General features: G+C 39.4%; 1 protein-coding gene across 1 annotated transcript in view; it reads left to right on the forward strand.

Annotated features, from left to right (window-relative positions):
- Positions 1–774: 774 nt before the first annotated feature.
- The window catches only part of STK4 (serine/threonine kinase 4), a 107,659-nt gene continuing 82,657 nt past the window's right edge, over positions 775–25,776 (forward strand). The window contains 5 exon segments of the mRNA NM_001168677.1: positions 775–901; positions 7,054–7,134; positions 13,428–13,556; positions 16,868–16,982; positions 22,733–22,897. Of these exon segments, the coding sequence (NP_001162148.1) occupies positions 867–901; positions 7,054–7,134; positions 13,428–13,556; positions 16,868–16,982; positions 22,733–22,897 (525 nt within the window). The 5' untranslated portion in view covers positions 775–866.

The raw sequence follows: 25,776 nt of genomic DNA on the forward strand, positions 1-25,776 counted from the left end.
CCTGGATTTAAATCCCCAAACCTATACTCTAAGCTATGTGACCTTGGGCTAGATACTTCACCTCTCTGGCCTTATGAAATAGGAATAATAATACCGTCTAGGTTGTTAGGAGTATTAAATGAGGTAAAGCACTGAAAACGTGTAGGCACTGTGTTAAATCATTAAATAAAAATGGGAATGAATTTATAGGCTTGACATGGGGGATTAAATAATCTATGAAGACAAGTACATGGCAAACGCTTAATTAATGTTGCTTATTTTTATGTCTGCAAACTGACATAAAGGAGAGGCCTTTAAGAAAGACAGTGGGGCAATTTGCGCGTTGATGCTTTGTAACATCCTAGGAGAAACTGTGCAGCGTACCCGCTGGGACCAGAATTCAACCAGGTAAAGGGCAGAAAACCACAAATACCTCCAGGCGTTCCTGGGGCAGCGCAGCCTCACCAAAATCATGCAAAACTTCGTTTGCTAAGAATCGTCAGTTCTTCTAAAGGAGGCGCTTTACGCATCTCAGTTTGTGAAATGCGGCCCAGGACCCAGCTAGAGGTGCGTTCTCGGCCTGAGGACCGAGTATTTTGTGAGCTCCAGTATCGCAGGAGGACAGCCCCGCCGACACCCTAGAGACTAGCGGGCACTGCCTTGACGCGCCTTCACCACTTGGCGGTTCCGGGTTCGCGCTTCACCGCGCCATACGACTCACGCCCGAACCACGTGATCAGGGCCGTGGCTCCGCCCCGCTCCCGCGCCGCGCTCCGTTTCCGGTAGGGGCGGAAAGCGGAAGTGTGGGAGGGTCTGCGGGGCGGGCTCAGGGAGGTCCGCGGGGAGGATGGAGCAGTGAGCGGGTCTGGGCGGCTGCCGGCAGCGCCATGGAGACGGTACAGCTGAGGAACCCGCCGCGCCGGTGAGGGGCCACTGGCTAAGAGGACGGGCATGGGGGCAGGGCAAGAAAAGGCGGGAACTGACTAAGGGGAGACACCTGTGTGGGAGTCCCCGGAGCGAAGCAACCCAGCTGATGGGGCACCTGCTGAGTGAGGGGGTTGGTGGGACGTCTGGTGGGTGAGGGTCCGGCTGAGGGGAGCATCTGCTAAGGGAGTTAGACTTGGGACCGGTTACAGGGAGCACTCGCCGTGGGGAGACTCTGCTGAGGAACGTGGGGACAAGTTAGGGAGAGTACCTGCTGAGGCTGGGCCACTCGGGGGAACGCTCTCCAAGCAGAAACTCACGGAGGTAGGGGCGAATGCTGAAGCAGGGTGAGAATCTGTGAGGGATCTCTTTAAGTGGGTGGATCGAGACCTGGCCAAGAGGAAGGCCGGGTGGACTTTCAAGGGTCCCAAGTCCCACTTGAGGGGTGCGGTGGTGGGGATCTGTGGAGCGGAAAAGCTTTGCGCCTAAGGCTGAAGGCATGCGAAGAAAGGTTGAGGGTCTAGCAAGGGAGGGGATGGTGGAGAGTAGCATTTCAGAGGATGCTGTTGGTGGTGTCCCCACTGTAGGATGGCATCTTTTATTACTGATGTTCAGAGTGTCTTCCTAATGGTCTTCACATCCTCCTCAGCTCTTCAGAACCTGACATTGGGAGGTAGGTAAGGATATAAGAGGATATTTTCGAGATGGGGAGACCGAGGTCCAGAGCTGTTGGGAAACGTGTTTCCTTCTTTACTCCGAGTCACTGAACCCTGCCAGACTGTGCCCTTTTCAGGCCTCAGTTGTTTTGTGAATATCAGTACCAGATCCTAGTGGTACCTGGAATTGCTTTAGGTCAAGATCAGAACGGTGGCTGATCCTAGAAAATCTCATCTCCTGAATTTCCCTTGTGGACATCCCGGGTCTTTTGCCAATCTGCCACATCTGGAGAAAAGTAGGGACTAGAGACCGAAGAAGTCATGCTTCTCTGAGGTGCAGTGTGGTTACTTCTATTTTACAGAGACGTCTGACTTCCTGCAGCAGAATGAGCTCTAAAGAAGGAAGTGTTCAGGGTGTGGAAGTGCAGGGCAACCAAGAGGTGAATAGAAGGGATTGACTGCCTGGACAGCACTCTTAGGGATTGTTTGAGCTTGGGGGTGTTTGAGGTGCACAAACATTGCAGAAGGCAAATAGGTGGTTGGGATGGGCTTTGGATTCACCCTAGTGTAGTGTGCTGAGACTGTAATTGTAATGATTATTACACTCATATTGCACTTAGCGGGTGCCAGGCACTGTTCTAAGTGCTTTCCATGTCTCCTGCTGAAGCATATGAAATTGCTGATATTTGACCATCTTTGAACCATAGAAACGGTAACTTCATATCATATGGTTCAGTTTATTGACTCATTTGAACCTCACAACAATCCTGGGTGGTAGATATCCCTATATGTCTGTTTTACAGATGATAAAACTGAGATACAGACAGGATAGTGATTTGCTGGGAGAAGTCATAGCAAGAGGCAGAGCTAGGATTTTAATATCCGTGGGGTCTGGTCCAAAGTCCATTTTTTTTTTTGAGACGGAGTCTCACTCTGTCACCCAGTGTGGAGTGCAGTGGCGCAATCTCGGCTCACTGCTGTCTCCGCCTTCTGAGGTTCAAGCGATTTTCCTGCCTCAGCCTCCTGAGTAACTGGGACCACAGGTGCGTGCCACCACGCCTGGCTAGTTTTCTGTATTTTTAGTAGAGACAGGGTTTCACCGTGTTAGCCAGGATGGTCTTGATCTTCTGACCTTGTGATCCACCCACCTCGGCCTCCCAAAGTGCTGGGGTTACAGGCGTGAGCCACCGCACCGGGCCATGCTCTTAACTGCCTCACTCTGATGCCTCTCTGAAAGTACCCGTGTTTCACAGGTCTCTGTGTATGTTAGCAGATATTTGCTATAGTACCACAGTGATCCAAATATAAATGCACACTAGTTATGTTTCTTTCTGAACTACGTTCGTTCGTTCTTCTTGGTTTCTTTCTCTGAGGCCTTGATTTAATTGAAAAGAGGATTAGGAATCTGAGTTTTGTTTCTCTCTTTGCCTTGTGTTACATAATCTTGGGCAGAGGATTAAAGTTTCTTGGCATGCTCATTCCTGTACCTTTTGGATTTTAAAAAATTTATATGAAGTACAAGAGAAGAGCATTGCAAGACGGGGTTCTTAAGTGGCTGATGATTACCTGCTCATTGTAACTAGTAGACTGCCTAATTTGAAGCAGATCAATTTTATTATCATTTACATCAGTTTATTAGGACATGACAAAGTATATGGAGTGGGTGGTTTAGACAACATAAATTTGTTTTCTCACCGTTCTGAAGGCTAGAGATCTGAAATCAAGGCATTGTCAGAGTTGTTTCTTTTGAGGCCTTTGCTTGGCTCGTAGATAGCCATCTCCCTGTGTCTCCATGTTCTTCCCTCTATACCTGTCTGTGTCCTAATCTCCTCTTATGAGGACACCAGTCATATTGGATTAAGTCATGCCCATATGACCTCATTTTATCTTAATTACTTCTTTAAAAACCTTGTCTCCAAATACAGTCACATTCTGAGATGGTGGGTGTTAGGACTTCAACATATGAATTGGGGTAAGCTGGGGACACAGTTTTATTATTAAAAATTTTGTCCATTTATCATGTATATTTGTTGTAATCCTTATCAAACTCTGTGTGGAAAAAGAAATAGTTATACATAAAATGAACTTTATGGGAGTTCTGAAATGGGAGAAAGCTTTGAGAATTAGTCAAACCTGTAAGTGACTACTTCATAGACACCATTATTTGTGTTTGGAAAGATACAAGTGTCTTTTCAGAAATTCAGATGGCATGTGTTGCCAACAACCCCAGTGCAGGAAATGCCCTTTGTGTTCATGAGTTTGACATTTGTGTGTGTGTGATTAAGTGAGTGATGACAGATTGGTGTCTCATATAAGAGTTAATAATTTAAAAAAATGATATAGTGGAAGGTGTAGAGTGCATTCCTAGGATGCTGGCCATCCACATGGCCATCTGACTTAGGAGAGAAGCATCCACTAGTATTTGGTCCATGGATGCTCTGTTGACCAGGCTTGTTCATTTATGAGCAAGTGCTGAAACTGTCGGGAACCTGGGGAAGTCCCAGATAAGAGAACCGCATTATCAGAGTTAGGCTGTTTTGGTAATAGTGTTCTGTGAAGAATCATGGTATAAAATATTATTATGAATCACTTATCAAAATATTTTTTATAGAAATGTTGATAATTCAGTAATACTTTTTAGGTGAAATTCTGTTTTATTGTGATAATTCACAAAGATTGCTGATGAAATTCGTGATTCCCGTCATTACATTTGTGAATCTATTTTGCAAATATATTTTGACCACTTCTTGGTTAATAGTGCCTTAAGTTCAAGTTGTTTTTAATAGCCCCAGATCAAAAACAAACAAAAAACCACGTAGGTTGTTTCAAAGAAGTATCTGAGCAGTCCTATAAAGTTTGTCTGTCAAAGTATTATCAGAAGCTTGCAGCTGTCTCTCTCAAGGCAGTGTCAATTTCCTTTGTTATGCTGTGGTCCCTGAAGTAGTTGAAATAGTGACTTTTGCATTTTGTAAACCACAGAGAGTCAACACTTCAAAGAAACATATTTGATCTTCCTTTGTATAAGCTGTTTATACAACTTTGATTATATTTGAGAAATGAGGTATTGTCCAATGTTTATACAATCACAAGTCAGGACTTTACCAGAAAAACCCTGGCATATGAGATGTTCGTTCTGACTTGAGTTTATAGAAGTTTCAGTTCTGAAGTTTAAGAGGAGTTTCACTTCATCCCTTTTCATTTTGAAGGTAGGCGTTTTTATGATGTCATTGGTATCTGATTTTTAGGACCTTTTGGTTTTCAAAGGTCACTGTGATCATTTTGTTTTGTTGATACTAAGTTAAGGCAGTTTTGACTTGGAGCAGTTCTCCATTTTTCTAGTACATAGTCCTTGATATTCATAAACTTCTGTAAGATTGTCCTTTTGAGATCAGTGTTTATTGGTAGATACACTTGATGTGGTCAGGGTTTTTGTTGGTTTGTTTTATTTTTTGTCTTCTGATTTTAATCTGTTTTATTTAGGAAGGTACACGTGTGTGTGTGTGTGTGTGTGTATGTATGTGTATTTAAGTCTTTTCTTGTAATAACTGATATTATCCAGCTAGTCTAAACCTTTTTTTTTTCTACAAAGAAGTCTCCAGTGTGACTACTTCCATATTTCACCATTTCCTCAGCTCTCTATTCTTTGTTGTTCTTTGTAGTTTCAGGAAGCCATTGTGTAGACTACACACACACACACACACACACACACATACATATTCCTTGGCAAGTTCCTTCTTTAAGCTCATTAGTAATTTTTAGAGATCTCAGAGTTTTAAAGAAGTGTTAATTTACAACCTCATGTGTGTGTTATGATTGTCTAGCATAGTCAGAGGAATCTGAATTATCTGGAAATTGTGAGCAGCCAAGTACCTTTGAATTTTGGAACTGGTCAAAGGTATGTGTCTACTCATGGGAAGGTCTTTGTGAGTATATCTGAAACTCTCAGCTGCCTAGTGATTTTTCACTTTTGATCATGTCTAAACGTACACTTTGCACTTTCTGTTTCTGTGATACCTATAGAATTTATGTGTTTTGACAAACTTACAAAAAACTTGCTAATGGAAGAGCAAAGGTTTCCTATGTCTTCCTTAGTCTGTAGTCCAGTTCATAGTTATGTTTCAATTCATAATTACCTTACATTAAACACCTTTTCTGAAGAGATAATTATATAATTTTAATTCATGAAATCTCAAGATTTAAATAGATTTTGAAGGATACATCGAATGCTTGAATCTACAGCATTTCAGCCACATGACAATTTTTTTTTTTTTTTTTTTTTTGAGACCGTCTCTCTCTTTCACCCAGGCTGGAGTGTAGTGGCGCAATCTTGGCTCACTGCAACCTCTACCTCCCAGGTTCAAGCGATTCTTATGCCTCAGCGTTCTGAGTGGCTGGGATTATAGGCGTGTGTCACCATGCCCGGCTAATTTTTATATTTTTAGTAGAGACAGGGTTTCACCATATTGGCCAGGCTGGTCTTGAACTCCTGACCTCAAGTGGTCTGCCTTCCTTGGCCTCCCAAAGAGCTGGGATTACAGGAGTGAGCCAGCATGCCTGGCCCACATGACAGTTTGTTTTCTATTTACATTTTCCAGCAAAGGGGACCTAGGGACCTCTTAAGGCAGTCCAAACCATTATGCAGGACAATTTTTATTATTATAAAATTCTTACACAACTTTTTTTTTTTTTTTTTTTTTTGAGATGGAGTTTCACTCTTACTGCCCAGGCTGGAGTGCAATGATGCGATCTTGACTCACCGCAACCTCCATCTCCTGGGTTCAAGTGATTCTTCTGCCTCTGCCTCCCAACTAGCTGGGATTACAGGCATGAGCCACCACACCTGGCTAATTTTGTATTTTTAATAGAGACAGGGTTTCTCCATGTTGGTCAGGCTGGTCTCGAACTCTTGACCTCAGGTGATCTACCCGCCTTGGCCTCCCAAAGTGCTGGGATTACAGGCGTGAGCCACTGCGCCTGGCAATTGTTAGAAAATTCTTCTACAACTTGAACTGAAGATTGACTCTTGGCATCCCTCCATGTGCTTGCTTATCAGAGTGACCCAGAACAAGTGTCATCTTTCCATAGGCCAGATGGGATGGTTCATGCCTATAATCCTAGTGGTTTGGGAGGCTGAGGTGAGAAAATTGCTTGACTCCAGGAGTTTGAGACCAGTGTAGGCATAATAGTGAGACTCCATTTCTCCAAAAAAGAAAAAAAATTAGCCAGGCGTAGTGGCAGGAGCCTGTAGTCCCAGCTACTTGGGAGGCTGAGGCAGGAGGATTGCTTGAGCCCAGGAATTTGTGGTTACGGTGAGCTATGCACCACTGCACCCCAGGCTGGACAACAGTGATACCCTGTTTCTTAAAAAAATCTTAACTAGTAAATACTGTATAGAGAAGTTCCTGGGATGCTAATTATAAAATAAATGATGTATTTTATGTTCTAGTTGCTAGCAAATAAAATGTATTTTGTGTTTATATTTCTTCATTCACAGGCAGCTGAAAAAGTTGGATGAAGATAGTTTAACCAAACAACCAGAAGAAGTATTTGATGTCTTAGAGAAACTTGGAGAAGGGTGAGTGTAAATAAACTGTGGGTAGGCCATTGGGTCCCAGTCATTTTCCTGCTTCAGAAGAAGCAGAAGGATATGAACCTTTCAGCATTGCTCTAGGTGGGTTGGAAGGTAAATTTACAACTTGTGATGTTCTTCGGTTTACTCCAATCACTATTATAGACAGATTTAGTGATTCCTGGTCTTTTTAACACGAAGAATATCTGTTGTTTTCTCTTTTGTAGAATCTGTGGTTTGTATGATTTTATCTACTGAACAGATAGCACTAATTAGATTATAATTCTATAAGAAATTTTAAAATTTGCTGTTCATAATTTCTGATTGGTTTGCAATAACTGTTTCAATGAAAATCAATGGAATTTAGTATTTTAATATTTGCACCTTTGTGAAATATAGTAAATCAAGCACTATCACCACCTTTGCAGCTACTTAGGAGATCCACAATCCTGGGTTGGGAGCCAGTGGATTTCTTGAAACACAGATTTGTTAATGCGTTTATAAAATGCTGATGAAACGGTATTAGTAATGTGCAGTGACCATCATTGACTTTCATGATACAATAAAGTTTACATAATTTTTATGCTTTCATATATCCTTTTAATTCAGTCCTGTGTATTTATTCCTTCCTCTGTAATGACCAGGAAATTAAAATGTTAAGGACATAATTTCTTAAGTTTTTCTTGTTGATTTTTGATTAGGTGATACAATCATATGATTCAAAATTTAAAAAAATATTAAAATGCATACAATTAAAAAAAAACAAAACTGCCTCCTACCTCTCTCTGTCTCTCAGCCACCCAGAATCTCCGAGGGTAGCGGCTTCTTGTGTGTCTTTCAGAGACAGGTTATGCGTGTGCGTCTCTGTATTTTTAATCCCTTGGGAGTATTTCTGGTTCAAGGGAAGACCTGACATACTTGTAAAAACAACTACCGACTGAAGACTGTATGCTCTTTAAAATCATTTCCTTTATGTCATTAGATTATTTTTTGGGTTTAGTATTTTTTATGTTAGGAGACAGATTTACAACGTTAAACCCAATCCTGGATTACATGAAATGGTTTTTCATGATTTACCTCCTTGTAAAAAACATTAGTCATCGTCTTTTTGTAAGTTGGAAAAATACTCTTTGGAATCCAGCAAGAAATCAAGCAGAGAAGGGAAGTAAAAGATGACACACCAGCTGTGCTGTGAAAAGACAAGTCCAAGATGAATCTGAAGACTGCCAGTTGACTGGCATCATTAAAGGTATGGGGAAATGACAGTCCCTCTACATCTGTTGCCTGCCATTTTCAGCTTCAGCTTCCCATCCTTGCTGTTTTCCCTAAGGCAGCGAGGCCATGACTTTTAATCTAACAATGCTCATAAGTTATACTTAAAATAAGGTCAAAACTGATAGGCATAATTGACTCTGCAACTAACTTATTTCTCTCATTTCTAATGCAATTTGCTCTTATTACTATAATGTGAGGCAGACCTGGGTTAAAATCCTTGCTCTACTGTTTATTGGTCATAATAGACAAGTGGGCTTGAGCAAATTGCTTACTATTTTGGAGGCTCACAATCCTCATCTGTAAAGTTGGGATAATAATATATCGATTCATAGAGTTATGTTATTACCTGAGGTAATTAGGGTAAAGTATAGTGCTTGTCACAATAATAAATGTTCAGTAAGTGGCAACTATTGCTATTCTATTTTAAATGTATCAACTGAAGCATTTTTGAGATCTCATCATGTCAAGTCTTAAAGTATTTTTAGGTGTTCTTATAGGTAGCTCTGTTTGAGCTGTTTGAGTTTGTGGAATGTCAAAGGAAGACTATAGACAGAGAATATATCAGGAATATAATGTAAACAAAAATAAGCTAATTATGATTTTTTAAATTGTATTTTATTTATTTGTTTATTTATTTATTTTTGTAGAGATGGGGTCTCAATATGTTGCCCAGGCTGGTCTCGAACTCTTGATCTTAAGTGATCCTCCTGCCTCAGCCTCCCAAAATGCTAGGATTACAGACGTGAGCCATTGCACCTGGACAAATTGCATTTTAGATCTGTGGATGTCTTCTGCAAGGAATGTGGAAATTTCCCTATGAAGATATCACCAGGGAGAAAACAAAGCTTCAGATCTTTCTTCCTATACTATCACCTTATTGTTCTTCTAAATAACAACAGATTTCTGGTATTTCTTGGATTTCTGTTATTCTGACTGAATGAACCTAAGAAAGCCTCATTTAACTAGGAATATTTTAAAGGAAGACCTTCACTGTACTTTTTTTCCAAACATGTGATGCAATGCTTTTTGTTGTTGTTGTTGTTGTTGTTGTTTTTTGAGATGAAGTCTTGCTCTGTCACCAGGCTGGAGTGCAATGTCACAATCTTGGCTCACTGCAACCTCTGCCTCCCAGATTCAAGCAATTTCCCTGCCTCAGCCTCCTGAGTAGCTGGGACTACAGGCACGCGCCACCACACCCGGCTAATTTTTTGTATTTTAGTAGAGACGGGGTTTCACCATGTTGGCCAGGATGGTCTTGATTTCCTGATCTCGTGATCTGCCCGCCTCAGCCTCCCAAAGTGCTGGAATTACAGATGTGATTGGCACCTGGCCAATGCTATTCTTAAATTGTTCTGGAGAATGAATGGTTTGTGAATCCTCACTGACTTGTATCTTGTGAAGTGAGCTCTGGCTAAAAAATCTGTTGGATTCTGGAAGCTGCAGTCATTCTGTGTTATGAGGGTCATATGGATCTGCGGCAGAGTAGAGCCAAAGCTCCAGACCAGGATGAGTGGAGAGCACTTGGGAAGTGTTTTCAAGTGGAGCCTAGCACCTTTTTTCTTCTGATTAAAGTTGTAGACATTGACTCATTTAAGTTTTTATCCTAGAATGATAACAAAAGCATCTTGCCCATGGTTTCATAAAAAATGAGTGCTATTGTTAAGACTTGTACCTGGTTAATTTGGCCTCAGATACTGTAGTATTTCCATTTTTCTACATAGATCCTTGCCTTGGATGGCTTATGTAAAACAGCTACTTCTCCATTCTCTGCTGTCAGTTGTAATTCATTGAATCATCTCATTTTGTTGTAGGGAATCAAGTTTTAAGGGACTTGCTTGTGAGTATGATTGCTGAAATCTTCTAACCCTTCCCCCCCTTCAGATTACTGTAAATGCAGTATATGGAATCAGGAATCTTAATTTCATATGAGCTATCAGAGTTTTCCTTGCTATCAGGATGCATAGGGAGGTATGGAGAGTATTCTGGTCAAGATTACTGAGTGAGTGTATGCAGAGAACTTTCTTTCTAATACATAAGAATAATGAGTGAAAGTTATTTTAAATATAAAGATATATAGACAGCTATGGACAAGGGATAGGAAAGAAATCTAAATAATCAGTGGAGACTAAAGCATGCCTTATCCTTGTCAGGAGATTGCATTTGAGCTTCCTGCATGAAGATGGGGGCTGGAACTCGGCTCTTCATCTATGAACTAAAGCTGAAATAAATTTGCCTGACTACCACCAGAAAGTGTCATTTGCCTGTGGCCTGGGGAAAAAGTAGATGTACTGGTTCGATAATAGGAACTGAGCCTGGATTGTATTTAAGTATGGTATCTTGAAGGGCAAAAACCCCAAACTCTGAGTGTAAGACCTGGTTTAAGTTGTATATCCCAGACGACTGTACTGATAAAACCATGAAATCATCTGACAGTGAGTGTGGTATAGAGGAAAATCATTCAAGATAAAATGAAATCCATGCAAGGAAATCTGCCATGACATAATCAGCAGAATGGGAGAATTCACACTGAAGAAAAAGAAATAATGGAGCAATCTCAAAAAGGATTTATTATGATTACAATTTTCAAAAAGATCAAGGAGGAGATAACATTTTTAAAGAGCATCAGATTATTAACATGATTATTAACACATTTGCCCAAAGGCAGATAAAAAGTTGGGAATCTGGACAATGAAAACTGCAACAATTGAAGTTTTAAAAGCCCAATAAATTGAATAAACAGTAAACCAGACAAACTGAAAGGAGAATTTGTGAATTGAAAGATAGAAATGAGACTCATCACAACATGCAGAACGGAGAAATACAGTGTTGGAAACCAGGAAGACAACATAGATTGAGGAGGTCTGATACAGTTTCGGTAGGAATTCTAGAAGAAGATTCTAGAAGTGATAGAGGAAGTAATAAAAGAATAAGGCTGAGAATTTTTCGCTCTTGAGGAAAGACACGAGCCCTCAGATTGAAGAAGCTTATGAAGTGCCAGATCAACTCCTAGTTATATTACAGAACAATAGTAGACTGTTAAGGACAAAGGAAACCTTAAAAGCTATGGGGAGATTACCCATGGAAAATGATAATCTGATGGAAGCAGACTTCTCAGCCACAATTGATGTTGGAACACTGCAACAACAGTGCTGTGGGAAAGCCGTTGTCAATCTGGTATCCAACCAAACTATCATTCTAGAGTGCAGGTGAAATAAATACAGTTTCAGACATACAGGAGCTAATTTATCAAGAATGCCTTTGGATGGAAGTAACAATACCCAACAAACAGTGGCTAAGCAATAAAGACGTTAAGAACTAAATAATACATCTGGGAGTGTGAGATTCGAGAAGCGGTTAATTGGCTTGACAATGGTTTGACATCTGGGTATTTCTCATAGTCTCAAATGGCTACATTAGTTTTAAGCATCATCCCTCACATTGCAGTAACCAAAGTAAGAAGGGAAGTGGCAGGTGGAAATTGGGCCTTCTTGTGTGCTTGTTTCCTACCAGGGAAGAAAGTCTTTCCCAGAAACCCTTCAGCAGAATTATCTTCAAGTTTCAGTGGCCAGAACTGGGTGACATGTTTGCCACTAGTTCAGTCACTGGCAGAAGGGAATAGGAATTCTGTGAGTGGCTTGGACTACCATGGTATATCTCCTGGGATCAAGCACATCACTGTAACAAATTAGGTTATTTTAGCAAGGAAGAAGGGACAGTGGTTGAGTCGTTCACACATGCTCAACAGTTGGCTGTCTCTGGCAAAAATTATTTGGTGTCATATTTAAGGATCATTATGCTAGTTTTGCAAGTATGAAAGCTTCTAATGGAATGGAAATTTTTTTATGTGCTCTGCATAGACTTAAAAAGTTTTATGTTACTTTCACATTGAAACAGTTCATGAGCATCTATTTGGCAGTTAGAGTATTCTACTTTGACATAGTAGGTGGCACTGTTATTTTAATTTTTTTTTTTTTTTCACCAAGACAGTGTGAAGATACAGGTGTGTTGGGAAATATGAAAGACAGTTTACTCAGTATTATTTCACTGACAGCTGCCCAGGATTCCAATGAAAATGTTATCTGTATAAAGTGATAATGGTATCTCATTTGACCATCACAAATGAGATACTATCACATCTTGTAAGGTAGTTTGTATTATTGTCATTTTACAAATGAGAAAATTCAGGTACGGCAAAGTTAACAAGGTGTTTGTGAATGATAGCTAAATGTAGTGTTGGTAGGACTCAAATCCATCATCTTTACTTTCAAAATCTATTGGCCTTGTAGCCTCCAAATTGACTAGATACATAAACTTTGTTTTGATATTGAGCTGTTAAGGGAAGATGGAGTAGGAAGCAAAGAGTGTGTGTGCTGTGTTTACTTGATACTAACATTAAACAGGCTTAGATTTTAATTGGTTTCCATAGTATTTTAAGTATTATTGTAAGAGGAGCAAGGACAGAAAGATCTTGTGGTACTAGAGTGAATGTAATAAAACAAAGACTGCCACTTCCATATCGTACCCCAGTATAGATGTGGAAAGAATGTAAGCTTTGTTTTCAGACACACCTGGGTCCAAATACTGGACTGAAAGCACAAGTGGTTTCAAATCCTGGACTGAAAACTTATGTGACTTTGGGCAAATCATAGACTCCTTTGAACCTTTTTACATTTACCTGTAAAATAGGGATAATCATCTCATCTTCATTTTTTATAAGAATGAATTGAGATGGTATACTGTCTCTAGCAGATAGCAGGCGTGAAGTGCATGGCAGCTACTATATTACCATCCCATAATAATACATTCTTTACAGTTTTGAATGTGAAGCTTTCAAGATGCCGTTTTCTTGTAGTTCTCTTGACAGTTTTTCCCCCAAAGTATTTCAGCTATCTTAGTTTTGCAAGTGTGTATATATTAGGCACTTAGGGATGTATGTTAGAACTATCAGTTGCTTGTGTTTTACCACTTCTTATATCTTGGCTTGCTTTGACTTTATAAATGTTCTTCTTCTCCCAAATGTATAGGTCCTATGGCAGCGTATACAAAGCTATTCATAAAGAGACAGGTCAGATTGTTGCTATTAAGCAAGTTCCTGTGGAATCAGACCTGCAGGAGATAATCAAAGAAATCTCTATAATGCAGCAATGTGACAGGTAAAGGCCTGTGGGCTTCCTTTGGGGAGAATGTGGTTTTGAATTTGCTATGATTGTTTAGAGTTTGACACCTAGAGACACATTTACTTAGATATTTTGCAGAAGGGAGAATTCGATGGAATCACTGCATTTTCTTTTTGGAAAAAAAAATGATGAAAATGGTTGTTTTTGTAGCCAAACTTCCATAATTTTTATGCATGGCATTTGTTTTTTTGTTTTTTTTCAGTTTTTTTTTTTTTGTTTCGAGACGAAGTCTCACTCTGTTGCCCAGGCTGGGGTGCAGTGGCGCAATCTCGGCTCACTACAACCTCCACCGCCCAGGATCAAGCGATGCTTGTGCCTTAGCCTCCCGAGTAGCTGGGACTACAGGCATGTGCCACTACGCCCAGCTAATTTTGTATTTTTGGTAGAGACAGAGTTTCACCATATTGGTCAGGCTGGTCTCAAACTCCTGGCCGTAAATGATCCGCCTGCCTTGGCCATATCCCAAAGTACTGGGGTTACAGGAGTGAGCTACCAGGCCTGGTTTTTTTCTTTTTTTCAGTGAGCCCTTTTAGACACTAGGAAGAAGAGGCAGAAGGTGGTGCTTGTTTTTTTTTTTTTTTTTTTTTTTTTGTGATAATGATCTTTTTTACTTCCTATTGAGAAAACATTTCTGCAGAGATAGCTAAGAACAGATAATTCAAATGTTTTTTAGTTCTAGAAACCTTAGAATACCAGGTAAATCTATAAAAAAAGAGTAGTTATGTATATACTACTGTCTGTTCCTTCACATTAAAAAAAATTATTCCAGCTGAGAGTACTTAAGTATTTATTTTTGAGGAACTAAGATTTGTCAAATGTTGTAAGCAGGAAGTCAGACCAAAAGACGACCACAGAAAACCACGTGGTTTGCTCTGAAATTCCATGACAACACGGGTTGGTCACTGATAGAGCAGGCTTCCCCAGCACTATTTAGATTAGAGACAAACACAAAGTTAGGGGCAATGCCAGTTCTAGTTAGTTGAAGATGGGTGAGAAATTCTCTCAGTTGAAGCTGCATTCATTCTTCTGAAGGCTTTTTGGTCAGCAGATCAACTTAGTACCCCCTGTTTGCAAAACTTATACATTAGGGTTTAGGTGGGGTTACCTACTAGAAAATTAGTCCAGAAGCCTTTCGGTCTCACAGACTTGGGAATGTAGTCCTTTCTTTTCTCTCTCCCTCCTTTTTTTTTTCCTTCTATTTTTGTGATTATTGTCTACTAGATAAAATCCCCATTTTTCTTGATTGGATTGACCAGATGAAGGTGGCAGTTTTCCATTTGCTCCTTTTTCAGATACATTTTGGAAGTTCTTTCCATTTGGCAAATTGGGACTTAGTCACTTTCGATAGACTGTGTAGGAGCTGTGTTCCAAACAGAGTATGGAAATGTCTTTAATTAAAGAAGAGATAAGAGTCTACCCTGTGCTAAGCACTGTAAGGAATACAGTGAAATACAGAGCAGAGCCCTTGTGCTCTGGGAGCTTATAGTCTAATTGGACAGGCTAAGTATATATATATATATACACACACACACACACATATATATATATGTGTAGGGAGGAGAATCTAGCCAACAATGCGAGACTATAGAGAACATATGTCAGTAGTAAATACTTGATAGTAATGGCCTGCAGTATTTAACTCCCGTCAGTACTGTATTATAGGGAGAGTAAATGTGTTAATATTTACCTTAGTCACTTTTTTCATTAATATTTAGTGTGTGTGTGTGTGTGTATATGTTTTGCTGTCCTTGTGACTTTGTGTGTGTGTGTGTGTTTTGCTGTCCTTGTCACTGGCATGTTTCCCGAGGTTTGAAGAGGAAATTCTGAGTTCTGAGTTAATGAAGCCAATTTGGTTTTAGCATCAGTTGTTATGAAACTTTATTTGACCATGATAACCATCTAGCCAGTTAAAGCTGGCAGTTCTCAAAGAGCACATTATTTTATTTTAATAGGATATTTGATTTTTCTCTGAAATTTCTTGTTTGGTATCTCTCTTCCAGCTTGAGACCTAAAATTCCAGGTTTGATACTGAACATTTTTTCTTTATAATAGGTTGTAGTGTGTGTATGTTTTTATTACAAAGTACATATGACTTCTTAGAAGAATTCAAATGAAAAGAAAAGAAAATCACTTTTCCCTTTGGAGAAATCATCATTTCTTTTTGTTTGTTTGTTTTTTTGAGATGGAGTCTCCTCACTCTGTCGCCCAGGCTGGAGTGCAGTGGCATGATCTCGACTCACTGCAAGCTCCGTCTCCTGGGTTCACACCATTCTCCTGCCTCAGCCTCCCAAGTAGCTGGGTCTACAGGCCCCGCCACCATGCCTGGCTAATTTTTTGTATTTTTAGTAGAGATGGGGTTTCACTGTGTTAGCCAGGATGGTCTCCATCTCCTGACCTCGTGATCCGCCCGCCTTAGCCTCCCAAAGTGCTGGGATTACAGACGTGAGCCACCGCACCTGCCCGAAATCATCATTCTTAAATACTCCTTGATACACATATTCTTCCAAATCTCTTTGGAGTTTTACAATAATTACTGTTTTGTAGCCTGCTTTTTTGTTTGTTTGTTTTTGTAAACACGATGTCTTCTCATATACTCCTCTATAACATTTTTCATGGATTCATGATATTTTATTATATGGCTATATCATTCTTTCTTTTTTTTGAGACGGAGTCTTGCTCTGTCGCCCAGGCTGGAGTGCAGTGGCACCATTTCGGCTCACTGCAAACTCCACCTCCCGGGTTCAAACAATTTTCCTGCCTCAGCCTCCCCAGTAGCTGGGACAACAGGTGCACGCTGCCATGCCTGGCAAATTTTTTGTATTTTAGTAGAGACGGGGTTTCACCATCTTGCTCAGGCAATCCGCCGCCTCGGCCTCCCAAAGTGTTGGAATTACAGGCATGAGCCACTGCACCCGGCCCTGTATCATTAGTTCTTAAATAAATTCCCTAATGTTGGATGGACATTTAGATGTTACCTAAATTTCTACTTTTGTCAATAGTACTATGACGGTAACTGTTGCTTTTTGAACATTTATAATTCTTTTTTGAGGGTAAATTGTAGACATAGAAATGCTGGTTAAAGGAGCCACCGATTTTTTATACTTCTGTGATTTATTACCCTCTGGAAAAGCTATACCATTTTGCATTCTTATCAGGAGGTTGCCCATTTTGTCCTTAACTATGAATAATTGATCTTTCCAGATGAGGAATTAATTTTTCTATACTTAATAGCATGAATTAAGAGATGTTTGAAGGCCATTTTATTAATTTGTATTTTCTCTCTCTAGCCCTCATGTAGTCAAATATTATGGCAGTTATTTTAAGAACACGGACTTATGGATCGTTATGGAGTACTGTGGGGCTGGTTCTGTATCTGATATCATTCGATTACGAAATAAAACGGTAGGTTTACCTTCTAGAACAATGCAGCTGAGCTAGTTTCTTATGCTATCTTTTTTCTGCCTCTTTTTCAGTACATTCTCCTACTAGAGAGACGACTGTCACATTTCCCCTTTTCCATGGTTCTCTTCCGTCTTTATTCTTTTATGTCTCCTAAGTGTGACAGCTTTTTATTTTTAAGAGACAAGAGTCCCCTGTCACCTGGGCTGGAGTGTAGTGGCACAGTCATAGCTCACTACAGTTATAGCTCTATCTCCTGGGCTCTAGTGATCCTGTCACTTCAGGCTCCTGAGTAGCTGGGACTACAGACTTGTACCATCATGCCAAGCTCATGTTTTGTTTTGTTTTTTAATTTTTTTTTGTGGAGACAGGGTCTCACTATGTTGCCCAAGCTGGTTTCGAGCTCCTGGCCTCAAGCAATTTTTCCACCTCAGCCTCCCAAAGTGCTGGGATTACAGGTGTGACCTGCCCATGCCTGGCAATGTGGCAGTTTTGACACCAATTTAGTCCAGTGATTTTTAGCATGCTTTGGTTATTTCTTACTGGGAAAAAAAGTGTCTGTTAAATCTTGGTTATAGAATGAATTCTAAATGTTTACATTTGGATTTGGATTTGGGTTTCTGCTTCTACCTAGCATGTTCACAGATTAACTTCCTCTATTTCCTGTTAATCAGAGAATAATCCCCTTATGAAAGATTATTTACTGTTACTGTGGTTGCCAGTATAAGACCTAAGAGTCATGGGTTCTAGTTCTGGTTCAGTTACTTAATCTCTGTATGTATTCATTCAGTAAATATTTCTTGAACACTGCTTTAGGCCTGAGGAATCTAATAGTAAATAAAACAGATGACAACTCTACTGTCATGGTAGTGCACTTTGGAATAGGGCAACAAAAGCAAATTAATGGTAACTATTAATAGAAAAGATATAATAATGATATATGCTATGAAGAAAATGAATGAAGGTGAAGTGATGGTAAAGTTGTGGAGACTGTTTGGTGGGCTATTTTAGAGTAGTTGAGGAAGGTCACTCAGAAGTGGTGACATTTACAGAAAGACTCAAATGACAAAAAGGAGCTAAGAGTCCTGAAGGAACATTGTAGGTGGGCAGTAACCAGTGCAAAGACCTTGAGGCTGGAATGAGTTTGGTATGTCTGAGTGATAGAAGGGCTACCGTGACTAGAAGCGAATAGGCAAAGGAGAAGCTGTAGGAGATGGGGTTTGACAGGTGGGCAGGGCTAGATTGTACTGGATATTGTAGGTCATGGAAATGAGTTTGAATTTTATCCCGAGTATGATAGGAAATCATTGCTGGATTCTAAGCAAGTGAGTGAGCCATCTGATGTATGTTTTGGAAAGATAACTCGGGGGCTGGGTGTGGTACCTCATGCCTGTAATCCCAGCACTTGGGGAGGCTGAGGCGGAGGATTGCTTCAGCCTAGGAGTTCAAGGCCAGCCTGGGCAACATAGTGAGACCCCGTCTCTACAAAAGAAAAAAGAAAAAAAAAAAAAAGTCAGGTGTGGTGTCATGTGCCTGTAGTCCCAGCTAACTTTTGGGGTGTGTTGGGGGTTGAAGTGGGAGGATTGCTTGAGTCCAGGAGGTTAAGGCTGCTGTGAGCTGTGACTGCGCCACTGCACTGCAGCCTGGGCAGCAGAGCAAGACTCTGTTTCAAAAAATAAAGAAGAGAACTCTGACCTCTGTGTACATTGTGTGTGGATAAGAGAAGAAACAGGGAAAATCTTAGCCTTTAGTTTATCTTAATAAGAAAACTAATAATAATAATACCTATATTACATATTTGCAAAGTTGGGAAAATTAATTTAAATATGTAAAAGTACTTTGTAAATTGTGAGGTGCTACACAAATTATAAGGTAACGGTGTTTTAAAACTGAGTTATAACTTTTAGATTATTCATATACTATCTTCTTAATTTACATTATTCAGAATTAGTGTGTTTGCTTAATCAAATAGCAAGTTCTTTAGGAATAATATCCTAACATAAGATATATGTAAAGAAGTTCCAAAACTGGAATAATTTATTGAATTAAACATTGGACTTCAGGGCTTCTTATATACAGCATTAAGTTGTCCGGAGCTGCACGCCCCGGCCATAGTGAATAATAATTGAGGATTAAACGCCTGAGCTATATTCATTTCCACCCCACACCTTCTCCCTATCTTTGCCTTTTTTCCCCTGTACTAATACCTCATTAAAGATGGCGCTCTTCCTGCTTCTTCTTCACTCACTTTTCCCGCGCCCGGGAAAATTGTTACTTAATAGCGCAAGCGCAACATGACCTCCGACTGGAGAAACCGAAACTAACCTGGCCATGCCCTCGGCAATGAGATCATTTCCGCCTTAGCCCAACCCCTTCCCTTCCAAGTGTATATAAGGCAGTGCATTACCGCCATTAAACGAGACTTGATCAGAGCACTGTTTTGTCTCTATTTCTCGTGTCTCTTGTTCCCCAAATTCCCACCCCCTCCTCCAGGGCCTGCTCTGACTATCCCGCGGGCCGGGATATTAAGTCAATTTATTTCAGGTATTTTAAACCAGTCCAAAGTTAATTTTGATGGCACTTTTAGTTGTTTTTTTTTGCCGTTGTAATAGTAGGTTATTATATTTAAGTAAATTTTAACTTAATTACTAAGCGCCTTTTTTTTTTTTGAGACGGAGTCTCCTCACTCTGTTGCCCAGGCTGGAGTGCAGTGGTGTGATCTCGGGTCAATGCAGGCTCTGCCTCCCGGGTTCATGCCATTCTCCTGCCTCAGCCTCCCGAGTAACTATACTCCCGAGTACAGGTACCCGCCACCATGCCCGGCTAATTTTTTGTGTAATTTTAGTAGAGACGGGGTTTCACCATGTTAGCCAGGATGGTCTTGATCTCCTGACCTCGTGATCTGCCTGCCTCGGCCTCCCAAAGTGCTGGGATTATAGGCATGAGCCACCGTGCCCAGCCTAAGTGCTGATTTTTAATTACTACACGTTATTTTGCCAAATGTTATAACCCTGCCCTGTCCACCGTGATATCCACTAGCCACGTGTGGTTATTAAGGACTTAAAATGTGGCTAGTCTGAACTGAGATATGCTGTAAATATAAATTATACACCAGAGTTTGAAGAATTATTGCCAAAAATATTGTAAACAAAAGTCTTTAATTTTTTCATATTGATGACATGGTGGAGTGATAATATTTTGGATAAATATGGTTAAGTAAAGCAGATTATCAAAATTAATTCTTTCTTCTTCTTCTTCCTCTTTCTTCTTCTCCTTCTCCTTCTCCTTCTCCTTCTTCTTCTTCTTCTTCTTCTTCTTCTTCTTCTTCTTCTCCTCCTCCTTCTCCTTCTTCTCCTTCTTCTCCTTCTTCTCCTTCTTCTCCTTCTTCTTCTTTTGTTTTTTTTTTTAAAAGATAGAGTCTTCCTCTGTTGCCCAGGCTGGAGTGCAGTGGTGTGATCATAGGTCACTCTATGTTGGAACTACTGTGCCTTGGCCTCCTGAGTAGCTGGGATTACAGCACCAGCCACTGCGCCTGCTTGTTTCCTTTTTCAATGTGGCCACTAAAAAAATGAGAAATTATATTTATGGTTCCCATTATATTTCTATTAGGCAGTGCTACTTTAACTGATTAGCTTAGCTGGTTAGAATAAAGAGGTGGTAAGTCAAGTCATGAGCTTTGTTCTCTTCCACTATAGAAGGTACCCCAGACTCTAGCCTACTACCTTGCCAATAGTGTTTGCCTGGACTTTAGTGAAAGCTTTATCATTTCTCTGTGACCTTTGGCATAAATGACTTAACTTGTCTGTGCCTCAGCTTCATTATGTATAAAATGATGATAATAATAGTTCCTCCACCTCATTTAATTGTTGTAAGGATGAAATGAGATTACAAACATAGTGCTTAGCATAGATTAAACACTTAGTAATGGCTAGCCTTTATTTATTTATTTATATATTTTTGAGAAAGAGTCTGGCTGTGTCACTCAGGCTGGAGTGCACACGATCTCAGCTCACTGCAACCTCCACCTCCCAGGTTCAAGCGATTCTCCTGCTTCAGCCTCCTGAGTAGCTGGATTACAGGCGCCTGCCACCATGCCTGGCTCATTTTTGTATTTTTAGTAGAGATAGGGTTTCATCATGTTGGCCAGGCTGGTCTTGAACTCCTGGCCTCAAGTGATCAGTCTGCCTCGGCCTCCCAAAGTGCTGAGATTACAGGCATGTGCCACTGTGCTTGGCTGTTTTTCATATTATTAGCATAGTACATGGTGCTTATTAAATATTGATTGATAATATCATAGGTGTTAAATTATGACACCTTATATTAATTGATTTTCATGACACTCTTAAAGAAAAGTTATATTCCTATTTTATAGATTGGGAAACAGGCTAAGAGAAGGTCAGTAACTTGCTTAAGTCACATGAAAGTAGAGCCAGGAGTAAAGGCTACATCTTCCTAATCCCAAATCCTACAGTTTTTGCACCAGAGCACACTCCTTTTCACGTGTGAGTTGTTCGTCAGAAGGGGAACCGTGTAAGTTTGGTGATAGATTGAGTTTGTTTAGGACTGGTGTTGGGTCTGCAGAAAGTCTATATTGGACAGATGAGACATTCTATACTAGTTTCTAGCATTCTTTCATTTATTTATCATCATTCAACAGATATTTTTTTCAGTGCCTACTGTGTGCCAGGTGGCTTTATTGGTATTAGGGAAACAAAAGTAAACAAAACAGACATTTTTAGGAGCTTGTGTTTCCAGCAGGGAAGACATCACATAAATAGATAAATAATGGGTAATATGTCAGATGGTAGTATACTGCAGTGACAAGGTAATTTAAGGGAATAGAGAATGAGCTAGAAATGGAGTAAGAAAGTCCTGTCCATTTTATGAGGTGGTGATATTTGGGCAGATTGCAAACTGAGGAAGCAAATTGGATAGACATCAGGATGAAGAGAATAGGCAGTTGAAAAGGCCCAGAAAGGGGAGTGTGCTTAGAGTGTTTGAGGAACAGCAAGGAAGCAAGCCTTTGTTGAAACAGATTGAGCCAGGTAGAAAGTGGTAGAAGATGAAGTTAAAGAGGTAGCTGGGAGCCAGATCATGTAAAGCCTTGGTAAGGACTGACTTTTATTTTAAGTGAGTTAGGAAGACATTGGTAAGTTTTGACTCTGGCTTACATTTTAATTATAGCTTCTGTGTGGAAAATACATCGTAGAGTGTCAAGAGCAGAAGCAAAGAAACCAGTCAGCAGATTATGAGAATAGTGCAGGCAGGACATGATGGTGACTTGGACCATGGTGATTACAGAGGGTGTATTTGGATATACAGTATTTCGAAGATAGAGAAAAGTCAAGGATGACTTCAAGGTTTTTGACCAGAGCAACTGAAAGAATAAAGTTTCCTTTTGCTGAGAGAGAGAGGACTGTGGGAGAAGTAGAGTAGGTTGGATGGATTGAGGGAGAGGGGTAAGGTGGTAGACATAGAATTTGATTTTGACATGTTATGCTTATGATGCTGGCTAGGTATTCTAGTTGGAGATGTTGTATAGGCAGATACATAAATCTGAGTGAGGGAAGATCTGGTATGGAAATATAGCTTTGGGAGTGGTCAGTGTATCTATGGTATAAGCAGTCAAACGCTGTTCACAGGTCGAATAAGATCTGTTTCTATTAAAGAAAGGTGTTTGGATCTGATTTTTTCTCCTTTTTCTAATGCGCTGATGTAAACTTATAGACTTTGAACTCTTATTCTTTTTTCAGTTAACAGAAGATGAAATAGCTACAATATTACAATCAACTCTTAAGGGACTTGAATACCTTCATTTTATGAGAAAAATACACCGAGATATCAAGGCAGGAAATATTTTGCTAAATACAGAAGGACACGCAAAACTTGCAGATTTTGGGGTAGCAGGTCAACTTACAGTAAGTAAAAAATTACTTGTATTGATAATTTTCAGTTCTGTCCTGAGAAGCAGTTCCTTTTATTTGCCTATTTTAAAAATATAATACTTGACTTAATTGTATTAGTAAGAAATTACAGAATCTGCCAATAGGTTACAAAAGAGCTAGTCCGTAGGCTATTTTAGATCTTTTCCTGGGGTTCAGGTCACATAGCTTAACTTTGTTTAACTTTTATAAAGATGAAAAATGAAACAAGAAATGATAGATTACTCTAGTGGACTACATCAACATATTTATAAAAGAAAGAAAAATTAAGTCCAAACTGCTTTCCTTGGCTAAGACATAGCATCATCTCATTCATCTTCCAGGTAGTACTTGGCGGTTACTGTACTGAAACACTCTTCGTTTGAGTCCAGGATACAGTCTCTTGATTATTCTGCCTAACTAGTGCGTGGAAGTGAAAAAGAAAAAAAAAACTTGTTTTCAAAATAGGAAGTCCAGAATTATTTGATTCTATAAAATACATAAGTATATACGAAAGTATATATAGAAAAATAGAAACAGTTCTAGGGAGGTATACTCTAAAATTTGCAGCAATATTATATATCAAGTGATTTTCTTGGGTGATAGAATGAATATGTATAGTGTATGTTTAGAACTGGTGTTCTGTACAGTTTTTTAAAAATTATTTTTATTTTTTTATTATAAGTCTGCCTGGGACATGTTAGGGAGTCTCAGGTATTGTAACAGCACAGAAACTGCTTCAATGTTTAAAATAAATCAGAACCTTATTCAATATTATGATTTATGGGCTCTCCAAAAGGTTTTGTTGTTAACACACAAGTAAACAGTACCAGACAATATTATCTAAACCACAATCTTAATAAGGAAACCAAATTGAAAAAGTACATACTCTGGTGGTCTATAAAATAATATAATATTGACTGAGCGCAGTGGCTCATTCCTGTAATCCCAGCGCTTTGGGAGGCTGAGGCGGGAGGATCACTTGAGGTCAGGAGTTCGAGACCAGCCTGGCCAACATGGTGAAACCCATCTCCACTAAAAATACAAATATTAGCCGGACGTGGTGGCACACGCCTGTAATCTCAGCTACGTGGGAGGCTGAACCTGGGAGGTTGTGCCATTGCATTCTGCACTCCAGTCTGGGCAACAGAGTGAGACTCCATCTCCAAAAAAAAAAAAGTATAAGTATGTTATACACACACACATATATATGTACACATATATATGTATATATACATATGTATGTATGTATATATGATGTACACATACATATAGGTATACCTATTTGTGTGTGTATATATATGAGTATCCATTCCATTTAGTAATAATTTTAGTAATTGATTGAATACCCAATAATGACGTACAGTGTTCTTATTGCTATAATGCCTGCCTTGGCAGAATTTTTCTCCCCTTTTAATTTGTACAATTTAGTTTTTAGTATATTCACAAAATTGTGCAACTATTACCAGTGTCTAATTCCAGAACATTTTCATCATCCTCAAACTGTACCCTTTAGCTGTTAGTTCCCACCCTCCTCCCAGCCCTTGACAACCACTAATCTGCTTTCTGTCACTATAGATTTGCCTATTCTGAATATTTTGTATAAATAGAATCATACACAATGTGCCCTTTTGTTTCTGGCTTCGAAAACTTAATGTTTTCGAGTTCATCCATGTTGTAACATGCATCAGTTCTTCATTCCTTTTTATTGCTCAGTAATATTCCATTGTGGCTGTAGCACATTTTGTTTACTTATTCATTAGTTGAACACTTAGATTGTTTTGCTTTTTGGCTGTTAGGAATAATGCTACTATGAAATTTGTGTACAGGTTTTTGTGTGAATCTTTGTTTTCATATGATACACAGAGTTGCTGGGTCACATGGTAACTCCATATTTAATTTTTTAAGGAACTGCCAAACTGTTTTCCAAATTGGCTGAGGTATGAGAATTCCAACTTCTCTGCATCCTTGCCAACATTTTCTTTTTTGTGTTTTTGATTATAACTATCCTAGTGAGTAAGAGGTAGTATCTCTTTGTGGTCTTGATTTGCATTTTACTAATGACTAATGATGTTGATTGTCATTTCTTCTGCTTATTGGACATTTGTGTATCTTTGGGAAATGTCTATTTAAATCTTTTGTCCATTTTTAACTGGGTTTTTACCTTGTTAGTGTTGAATTTTAAAAGTTCTTTATATATTTTAGATATAAGTCCCTTATGTACATGATTTGCAAATATTTTCTCTCATTCTGTGGGTTGTCTTGAAGGTGTCCTTTGAAATATAAAATTTTTAAATTTTGGTCATGTCCAATTTCTTTTTTCTTTTGTCGCTTGTGCTTCTGGTGTCACATCTAAGAAATCATTAGCTAGTGCAGGGTCATGAAGATTTACTCCTATGATTTCTCTGAAGTGTTTAATAGTTCTAGCTCTTCTGTTTAGATCTGTAATCTGTTTTGAGTTAGTTTTCATGGTGTGAGATAGGAATCCAATTTCATTCTTTTTACATGTTGATATGTAGTTGTTCCAACATTTGTTGAAAAGACTGTTTTTTCTTTCTTGAAATGTATGAGTTTATTTCTATGCCTTCAGTTCTCTTCCATTGACCTATATGTCTGTCCTTGCACCAGTTCTATGCTCTCTTCATTACTGTAAGTTTGAAGTAAGTTTTGAAATTGGTTAAGTGTGAGTGTTCCAACTTTGTCCTTCTATTTCAAGATTGTTTTGGCTATTCTGGGTCCCTTGTATTGCCACATAAATTTTAGGATCAGCTTGTCAATTTCTGCAGAAAAGGCCATTGGGATTTTGGTAGACATTGTTTTGAATCTTAAATCAGCTTGAAAATACTGTCATTTTGGCAATATTGTCTTCCAGTCTA

This window comes from Macaca mulatta, chromosome 10 (genome assembly GCF_049350105.2).
Source record: "Macaca mulatta isolate MMU2019108-1 chromosome 10, T2T-MMU8v2.0, whole genome shotgun sequence".
NCBI lineage: Eukaryota > Metazoa > Chordata > Mammalia > Primates > Cercopithecidae > Macaca > Macaca mulatta.